The 9,487-nt window shown below is 58.2% G+C and overlaps 1 protein-coding gene across 1 annotated transcript; it reads right to left on the bottom strand.

Annotated features, from left to right (window-relative positions):
• On the bottom strand, window positions 1-8,643 carry RELA (RELA proto-oncogene, NF-kB subunit). Its single transcript, NM_001080242.2, has 11 exons — window positions 8,553-8,643; window positions 7,953-7,979; window positions 7,700-7,851; window positions 7,403-7,551; window positions 6,427-6,518; window positions 5,905-6,036; window positions 4,927-5,031; window positions 4,502-4,714; window positions 2,312-2,392; window positions 2,150-2,224; window positions 1-1,406 (listed from the first exon to the last, which is right to left on the bottom strand). The coding sequence occupies exons 1-11, from the start codon at window positions 8,557-8,559 to the stop codon at window positions 784-786; spliced, it is 1,656 nt and encodes a 551-aa protein (NP_001073711.1). The 5' UTR covers window positions 8,560-8,643; the 3' UTR covers window positions 1-783.
• Between the last annotated feature and the right edge of the window lie 844 nt (window positions 8,644-9,487).

Consider the following 9,487-nt stretch of genomic DNA (forward strand, 5'->3'; position numbering starts at 1 on the left):
TAGCCAGCATGGCAACAAATTTATTAGTTCAGAGTAGAAAAAGCAATAGTCTATAAATGGTTTGATTCTTCAGTAAAAACTGAGCCTCTTGACTGGAGAGCAGCCAGCCTGCTCTCCCCGACTCTGAACAGCTTGCCCTACCATTAAGGCACTTGAGAAAAGGAGAACAGAGCAGTCTCAGAGAACCTCCCTGGATCCTGGAGAAGGCCAATACTGCCCCACCAGTCCCCTCCAACCACAGCCCAGCAAGGGAAGAGCTGGCAGAGACCTCCGCGGGCGGGGAAGGCCAGGCCCTCAAAGGCTGGTAGTTAGGCACAAAGAATGCCGCACCAGAGAGGGGCGCATAACGGGGATTATTTTGCCTGAAGGTATAAATGAATCTATGATTTGAGGAAGACACTTGTAATAAGGCTTTGTGGCCTCCAAGGCCATAGCTCCAGCCTGCCCATCTCTCTAGGAGAGTACTAGATGCTGAAGGGTGAGGTTGGGGGACCCCAGAATTTTCTGTAGAGCCTGGAGCCGAACATCAGGATAAGGGATGGAAGAGCTCTTCCCAGCTCTCCCCTTTCCAGAGAAGTTAATGCTTCTGCCTAAGCACCTCCAAAAAGAGAGAGAGATACTGCGAATAAAAGAATAAAATGCACCCCCCCTCCCCAGGAAGACATCACCCAAGGCAGCTGGGGGCAACTGGAGCCCACCCTCCCAGAATCCATCAGTGTGTGCTTTGGGAGGGCTTCAATCCCTTGCTAACCCACTGCGCTGGGCAGGGCGGGTGTCACCCCTTTAGGAGCTGATCTGACTCAGAAGGGCTGAGAAGTCCACATCCGCGATGGAGGAGAAGTCTTCATCCCCCGAGAGGAGGCCATTGGTGAGCCCAGGGGGCCCCAGGGGAGTGGGAGCTGGGTCAGGGGGCCTTTGGGACCCTGTCACCAGGCGAGTTATAGCCTCAGGGTACTCCATCAGCATGGGCTCAGCTGTGTGGGGGCCCATGGGTACACCCTGGTTCAGCAACTGCTGAAACTCAGAGTTGTCGACAGATGCCAGGTCTGTGAACACGGCAGGGTCAGTGTTGTTGCCAAGCAGAGCCCCCAGGTCTTCATCGGTATCAAACTGCAGCTGCAGCAGGGCCTCTGTCAGTGTCCCTTCCCCGGTCTGGTTGGTCCTGGGGGCAGGCGGGGTCACAGCCTGAGCCAGGCCTGGGGCTAGGGCCTGGGCCAGGGTTGATGCCATGCCTGGGGCTGGGGCCGGGGCTGGGGCCAGGACTTGGGTCTGGGTCAGGACCGGGGTGGGGGCTGGTGCCAAGGCCGAGGTCTGGCTTGGGATCTGCCCAGAAGGAAAGACCATGGGGGAAAACTCCTCAAAGTTGATGGTGCTGAGAGATGGCGTAAAGGAATAGGGCTGGGGAGCTGGAGAAGAGAAACAGAGAGGCAGGGGTCAGAGAAAGCCTCGCCCCCCATCCTCTGTGCCCCAGCCGCTGCCTCGAGTGCTGAGGCTCAGCCCTTCCCTGTGGTGTCACCGCCGGCAACCTACTCCCTCTTCTTAGCCAATCTGGCCTCCCCTGTAGGGCCCAGTTCCAGGCTCACCTCCGTGGAGCCCTGCCTGTCTACCCCGGCCCACAAAGCTCTCACAGCCTTCAGAGGAAAGGATGCTTTCAGAACGGGCACAACCTTGTGCCCGAGCAGCCAGCAGGGAGCAGTGCCTCTTCCTCCTCCTCTGAGACATAGCAGCACATGCATTACAGGTTGCTGTTTTGCTACTTCAGAGGGGACTGGTTGCCCCACTTCAATGGAGAACTGAGAGCAGAGACTGCATTTTTGAAACTTCTGCATCTCAAGGCATTCAATGTGGGTTTAACCGACACCACAGGGGTTCTCATCCCCAGGAGGGTGCTGGTTCCTGGGACACACCTCCCAAGCCTCTGATTCCCCAGGTCTGTAAGGGGCCCGGGAATCAGCATCTTCACCGCTTCCCAGCTGGCTCTGATTTTAGGCCACCAAGGCTCAGGCCCTGAGAAACAGGAGCCCAACAGAGTGCAGGTTTCAGACACCTGCTGGTGAGACTGCTCGACTCCCTCCAAGAGGTGTCAAAGCCATGGTGGAACAGATTTGAGCCTACAGTTCCGGTGTGATGACCTAAAGGAAATCCTCACCTGGCTTGGGGATGGAGGCTGAGCCGCGGTTAGGCACAGCGATGCGCCGGGTTGGAGGCCGGGGGTCGGTGGGTCCTGTGGGGTGAAGGCTAGGTCAGTTCTTGGTGTCTAGGGTCCCCTCCCTACCCACTGCTCTCTGATTCTCCCGCCGCCCCCTCTTACCATTGAAAGGGCTCTTTTTCATGATGCTCTTGAAGGTCTCGTACGTCCTTTTGCGCTTCTCCTCAATCCGGTGACGATCGTCTGAGAAAGTAACGGAGGGAAGTGGGTCCTGCTTGTACCAGTAGGACCCCCAAAGTTCCCAAAGGACCCTCGGGAGGTAGGCGAGAGGACAAGCTTTTCCAAGACCCTTTCTCTAAATCTCAGCCAATGAGAAGAGCAGCACAACTCTGTGACACTCCACAATTAAAAGAACGCCATGACTTTTTTGAGGAGACCTCCGTTAGCTGAATCTGCCCTCCAAAGGCGACACAGGTGACCCCAAGTCAGGGGCCAGGAGCCGTCGCAGGGCCCCCCTCAGGCTTCTCTCACCTGCACCACTGACGGCCCTGCTCCTGTCCAGCCCTGACCAGGCCTGGTGCTGTGCGCTCTGCGCTCTGGGGCAGCCCGGGCACGACAGGCTGGCTTAAGACTTCAACAGACTCTTAACCTTCTGTCTGATGGTTTCCAAGTTTAGTCTGGAGCTTTCCAAACTCTCTAACTACTGTAGCACTTGGATAAGCCCAAAGCACTCAACATCAAGAGCCCAAAGCGAACCTCACCGTCTTACCTCAAACACCTGACCCTGGTTCTCTCCCCTTCGGTGTTCCCGCCCTACCTCTTTTGCCCTGTTCCCAAACCTTGGACACATCCTCAGCAGCTTCCTCTTTCTCACACCCCACCATTCACCCTCTAGACACACATTCACCAAGCACTTGCGTGCCAGGCTCCATTCGAGCCACGGGAAGTATGGCCCTGAGTAAGCAGACAAGGTTCCTCTTCGCCAAAGCTGTGACATCCAAGTGACAGAGGGGCACTGACACAAGTGACAGGAGCTCTGAGGTGGCGGCCCAGGGTGACGTAACAGCACCCAAGTAAGGTCAAGGAATCTAGTTTAGGGGTCCAGGGAAGCACTGGTGTGAGCCCACCACGTGAAGATCTGGGGGCCAAGCATTCCGAGCAGAGGCAGCAGCTAGAGCACAGGTCCCCAGGAGGACACACAGGGCCTGTAGGGCTCAGGGTCTCGGAGGAGGCCAGCGGTGGGTGAGACGGTCTCGTGCGTTCCGTCTGTGAGGTTCATACAGCACCCTCTCTCCCAGAACGACTGGAACATCTTCCAAAACCTCCCCACCTTGTGTCCCCCGTCTCAGATCCTCTGCCGGCTGCTTCCAGACCTGCTCACATCACTTCTCTGTTCAGAAACCTTTGGTGGCTCCCAAGGCCTTAGGATGTGACCCCAGATGAACACGAGTCCAGCCTTCAAGGTCCTTCTGCCGGGGCCTGCTCACTGCCCGACGATGTGAACTCCTGCCACAAAGCTGTCCCCAAACGTGCTGTGCCCGCTCCCTGCCCTTCCACTCCACCCGCCTAGAGAATGCGCTTCTGGGTCTTTCTCCAACCTAAATGCTACCTCCTCCATGCAGCCGGTTCCAGTTCCCACAGTATTCTGCACACACCTCGCTGCTTCGTCATTCTGTGACGTAGGCTCTGCTTTGCATGTGTCTCTTCCTCATGTGACCGAGCTCCCAAAGGGCAGGGAACGTGTCTTATCCATCTTTGGATTGAGAATACCTGGCGCAGAGCCTGGTGCCAAGTGGACACTCAGTCCTCATCTGGTGGAATGAACTGATGGCCGTTTCAGGCCTTGTTTTCCAGACTGTTAGACAGGTCCCAGGGCAGGACACACTTTCAGGCTGGATGACAGGCTTCAGATAAAGGATCATTTTGGCTGTTCCTATTTGAGCAGATGCCCGAAAGCCCTGACCACACCATGGCTGTGTGGTGGTGATAAGTACAGATACAGTGCGGCAACAGGTCCCTGGAGCCAGACAGCCTGGGTTCAAATGAGGTCTGGGTCTATAACTCACTAGCTATGTGACCTCAGGCAAGCTAGATGCTATCTCCCACCTCAAAAGGTTCATGAGAGAATAAAATCAGGTAATTCACTGATATGCCTGGAATAGGGCCACACGTCACAAGAGCTCAGTAAGTCTTGGGCATCACTATTAAATGAGGTGAGAAGACTCTGATTATTATGGAAATCTCTGCCCAACCCCAGCTTCTGACCTTCACCTACAGCTGTGGCATCCAGCCCAGCCTCACTCCCACTGGCTGGAACCCACAGCCCTACTGCTGCCCTGCCCAGCTGGGTACCTGTGTCTGGCAAGTACTGGAATTCCATGGGCTCACTGAGCTCCCGATCGGAAGGCCGCCGCAGCTGCATGGAGACGCGCACAGGGGCCTGCAGGCCGGGGTCCGCGTAGGGCGGCGTCCGGAACACGATGGCCACTTGCCGGTGCACGTCAGCTTGTGAAAAAGAGCCTCGGGCCTCCCAGCCTGGTCCCGTGAAATACACCTCGATGTCCTCTGCAGGAGACAGGGCGGCCGCATGGGTGCTCAGCTCCCCCAGCCCACCGCCCCCTTGCAGTTGCCGATACTTGCCTCTAGAGATGCATGGCCCTGCTGTCCCCAAGGAGTTGGGGACAGTGCATAAACCAGCTCCCTAATACTTAGTGTGTCTGCTTAGCCTTGCCCCTCGCCTCCTGCTCCTGGGTCCAGCCCTCGTTCTGGCTGTGTACCTTTCTGCACCTTGTCACACAGCAGGAAGATCTCATCCCCGCCGAGGCAGCTCCCAGAGTTCCGATTCACCCGGCAGATCTTGAGCTCGGCGGTGTTGGGGGCGCCTGAGGGTGTGGGAATAAGGAAGGAATCTCTAAATCACCAGCGGTCTCCCGGGCTGACCTGCAGGAAAAGAAGGCTCCTGCCCAGCCTAGGGTCAAGGTTGTCCAGAGTTTGCTGACTACACCTCTGCAGCCAAGGTTCAACCATTTCCATTGGCGCCTCACACCAACCAATTCAGCAACTCTTTATCTACCGGTACCTATTCCGTGCCCAGCTCTGCTCTAGGCCTGAAGAACATAACCACACACAAAAGGTAAACATCTCTGCCCTCACGAAGCATACAGTCCTATGAGAACCAAAGCGATCACAACTGCTGTTTCTCCACCTGACCCAAGCAGTATTCAAGACCCATTCATACCCGCCTTGGCAATGAATCCTTCCCTCCTGAGCCCTCCAACCCCCACACACTGGTTCATCCTGGTTTTCCGGCCTTGGGGCTCCAAAGCCTTTTTATTTTCACGTATCCTACTGGCTACTTTAAAACTGCAGTTGACCAATGTCAGCCCAATCCATCTGTAAACTTCCTGTGAGCTTTCCTCATTGAATTCTTAGTTTCTAACATTATCTCGTTCCTGGAAGTTCATTTCCTGGAGTCATCAGTACAGTTCTGGGCACACCAATCTCTCGTCATGGGCTGGAAATGCCTGTCTCCCATCTGACTCCCTGCCAGCCTGGACGCTGCACCTCAAGGGCAGCTCTGCGTCTCCTTTGCCTCGTCTTTTTGGGCAGCACAGCGCTGGGCACAGAGGGGATAACTGATGTGCTGGATGACTGGATGAAGTCAGAGCGACTCTTGGAGGTCACGCCTCCCCACCTCTCCCTTCCTCCTCACAGGCCCACCCCTCTCCCCCTCCTGCGGCTCCCTGACCACTCACGGTTGTCAAAGATGGGGTGAGAGAGGACAGGCGCCAGGCGGAGGGGCCTGCCTGCCGGGTCCCGCACTGTCACCTGGAAGCAGAGCCGGACGGCATTCAGGTCGTAGTCCCCGCGCTGCTCTTCTATGGGAACTGTCAGAAAAATCGATGGTCAGGAGAGCTGATGGTCAGGAGAGCCGGGGCCGGGGCCGGGGATGGAGCTGGGGTGGAGCGGGGTGTGCGGGTAGCTCTGGGCTGGGAGGGCTGTTGGAAGGTGTGTGAAATAGCAGGAGTCCTAGAGGAGGGCGGTGGGAAGGTTCTACACCCATCACTGACTCCACCTGTGACCCTGGATGTCCTGTCCCCTACGTCCCCACTCTCTGTCTGTTTCTCCAATGGTAAAATGTACTGAACGGGTGTATGTACTGAACGGGCACCGCGTCTTGGCCGGTGAGGGACACGTGAGGGGAAAGTGGCCTCAGAAGCGTACAGCAGCTGGAGGTGCTCCAGGCAGGCCCAGGCCTCCGCCGTCGCCGCCCTCACCTTGGAAGGGGTTGTTGTTGGTCTGGATGCGCTGGCTGATGGCCTGCTCCAGGTCCCGCTTCTTTACACACTGGATCCCCAGGTTCTGAAAGCTGAGGCCCCCCAGGCATAAGCTCCACTGTCTCCAGCAGAGCCTGGGCCCTCCTGCCTTGCCCACTCTGCCCCTTATCCCCCACCACTCACCAGGTGATCATTCCATTCTTAACCCCCTTGAATGCCACCCCACCCAACTGTGCCACGGTGAAAGCCACTCCTTACTTTGGCTGACAAGGCCCTGTGCCCTGCCACCTGGCCCCAGCCACAGTCCCTGCCAGCTCCCTACACTCTGCCCCAGGGCTTTCTTTTACCCCCTCCAAAGACATGACACTCGTTCGTATTTCAAAGCCTTTTGCACCTGTTCATTCTGCTGGGCATGTCCCTTCTGTGCTTCTCTACTTTCTCACATTTAGGTCTTACTTTCGAGAAGCCTTTCTGACCTCCCAGTGCAAAGGAATGGGACCAGCTCCTTCACCTCCCCCCGCTCAGGCTATTCTTCCAATCTGTTACTGCTTCATTTTCATCACTGAAATGATGACTTTCTAACAGTATCTTGTTCAGTTATTTGTACATTTATTTACGGTCTGCCTCTGTCAACCAGTACATAAGCTTCAGGGAAGACCGTTGGTTCAATGGCTTTCATTCTGACTAGAAGAGATGTGACACTCCAGCCACAGGAGTCAGGGGTTCAGAGGTGATTAGGGACCCACACCTTTGCCACAGAGCTCACATGGAGCTCCTCCTATCCACTAGAGAGAGGAGACACACAATTTCAAAACAAAAGAATCAGCTTTCAAAGCTGGAGAGGGAGCAAGCAATGAGGAATTCTGCCCTCTGTCCAGAAACGATTAACATTGTAACAGCAATATAACTGCCTGCTTTTCCGATTCTCATCTCATCACCACCTTCCACCACCCCCTGCCACCCCTAAGAAGCTCACCTGTGGATGCAGCGGTCCGGGCAGAGCTCAGCCTCATAGAAGCCATCCCGGCAGTCTTTCCCCACTAGCTCGTGAGGGTGAGGCCGGTGAGGGGGGTCCTTGGTGACCAGGGAGATGCGGACTGTCCCTGGCCCGGTGTAGCCATTGATCTGTCCAAAGTACAGAGAGCACCCTAGAGGGCTGGAATTCCAGACCCAACTCCCAGACACAGATTTCGGGATGGGGGGGTGGGGTGGGGGCTGAAAGCAAGTCCCAGCCTTATTGACTCTGGGTCCCCCGCCCTGGGGCTCTGCTGACCTTGATAGTGGGGTGGGTCTTGGTGGTGTCCGTGCTCCTCTCTCCAGGGATGCTGCCAGCTGAGCGGCCCTCACACTTGTAGCGGAAGCGCATGCCCCGCTGCTTGGGCTGCTCGATGATCTCCACATAGGGGCCAGAGGCCTGCGCCGGCTCTGCAGGGGACATGCGGGCCAGGCCCATCAGCCGGCTGACCCCATCGCTCCTGACCCTGGGGAGCTCCTCCCGACCCACTGAGAAAGGATGGTCCACTTACCTGCAGGGAAGATGAGGGGGAAGAGGTCTGAAAGGAGAGGGAGACAAGGGTCAGCAGGAGCCCACATCCTGTCCTCATCAGGGAAGGCCCGCTTCCCTGAGGTGAGAGGGAGCCAGGCTCCTTCTCTGGGACAGTCAGGGCCTGCTACCTGGAACCTTCAGGGAAACTAGGGGCGTGGGTAATGGAGCCAGAAGCACCCTTTTCCTGAGGGAAACCAGGGATGGCCGCCTCCCTCCACCAGGGGAAACTGAGTCACGGCCTTTTCTAAGTTACACTAAGGGAGGGCACCCCCACTATCCCTAGAGGAAACTGAGTCAGATACATTCTCCTCTAACAAGGAAACTAAGTTGGAACTGCCCGAGCCCCCCCACCCCGGGTCCCGGGGGGAAACTGAGTCAACGCTCCCCCCAACACCCCACACCCAGGGGGAAACTGAGTCAGACCCCCCGATGCCCGCCCCGCCCCGCGCCACCATCCGGCCGGCCGCTCCCTGCGCAGCGCCCATCGGCGTACGAAGGGTCAGAAGGCGGAGAGGGGCCTCCCGCCGCGGTCCCCGCGGCCCCAGCGCCGCCATCCCGCGGGGTCAGGGGGCGCCCTCACCGTCCATGGCCGGGGTCCCGGGGGCGGGGCCGGGGTCGCAGCTGGGCCCGCGGCGCGCGCTACTGTCGAGCCATTCGCCAGAGGCGGAAATGCGCCGCGCGCGCCCGCCGCCGCGTCACTGCCGGGAATCCGACCGCGCCTGCGCAATGCGTCTCCGTCGCCCTCGTCTGCGCCGCGGGTGCCGCCGCCACTGGGAGAGATTTAGGGGCGAACGCGCGCCGCGCGGAGGACAGATAGGCCGCGTGCAGGGTGGACAGCCTGCTTGCGCCGCCGCTGCCGGCGACCCGGAGCTAGTGCGCGCCACGCCGGGCACCGACAGGCAGCTCGCCTGGAGGCCGCTCCGGGGGCTGGCGGGGCAGCTCGGCTCGCTCCCGAGTCTGGGCCCCGCCTGGAGGGCGGGGCCTGCGATTACTCACTATGTTTTTAGGGGATTTCGGGGGCCTCCTCCCGCCGATCGGAGGAGTTTGGTGATGTCACCCCGAGCCGGTCTGGAGCCAAGCTAGGGCTGCCGGGCTTTGACCGCCCGCCCCGCGCAGGGAAAGGCTCCGGCCTGCTTCGCCCGCAAAGGCCAGGTGGCTCAACTCTTCACGGTTTCCTAGTCAATAAAAGTGCTTCTTGATGCTTATTGCCGCATAAGCACTTTTTAATTTCCAGTCCACCCCAGTCTGGATGCAACGAGGAAAAAGAGAAGCGGCCTGGACCTCCCCACCTGGCAGTACTCGGATCGTGGCCTTCGCGGAGCCTGCTGCACGTTAGCGTGATCAGAGGCTCCGCGCCGCGTCCGCTCGCGCAGTACCCGCAGGCTCGTCGGTTTAAGATCATCCACACTGCCGACCCTCGGGGGCAGTGGGTGGACAGGGGTAGTCACCCAGGGGTAAATCTCTGGAGCTCGTCTCTGCAGCCTGACACCTCTGTTCCGTTTGAACTCCCTTACC

The sequence above is a fragment of the Bos taurus genome, chromosome 29 (assembly GCF_002263795.3).
Source record: "Bos taurus isolate L1 Dominette 01449 registration number 42190680 breed Hereford chromosome 29, ARS-UCD2.0, whole genome shotgun sequence".
Taxonomy (NCBI): Eukaryota; Metazoa; Chordata; class Mammalia; order Artiodactyla; family Bovidae; genus Bos; species Bos taurus.

Bases quoted from the DNA above. Each gene is read 5' to 3' on its own strand.
- RELA (NM_001080242.2), bottom strand. The intron at 5,032-5,904 runs GTGAGTGGTCAG...CCACACCCTCAG, and splicing joins TCACCCCATCTTTGACAACC to GCGCCCCCAACACCGCCGAG. The intron at 2,393-4,501 runs GTACCCAGCTGG...TTACTTTCTCAG, and splicing joins CCAGTACTTGCCAGACACAG to ACGATCGTCACCGGATTGAG.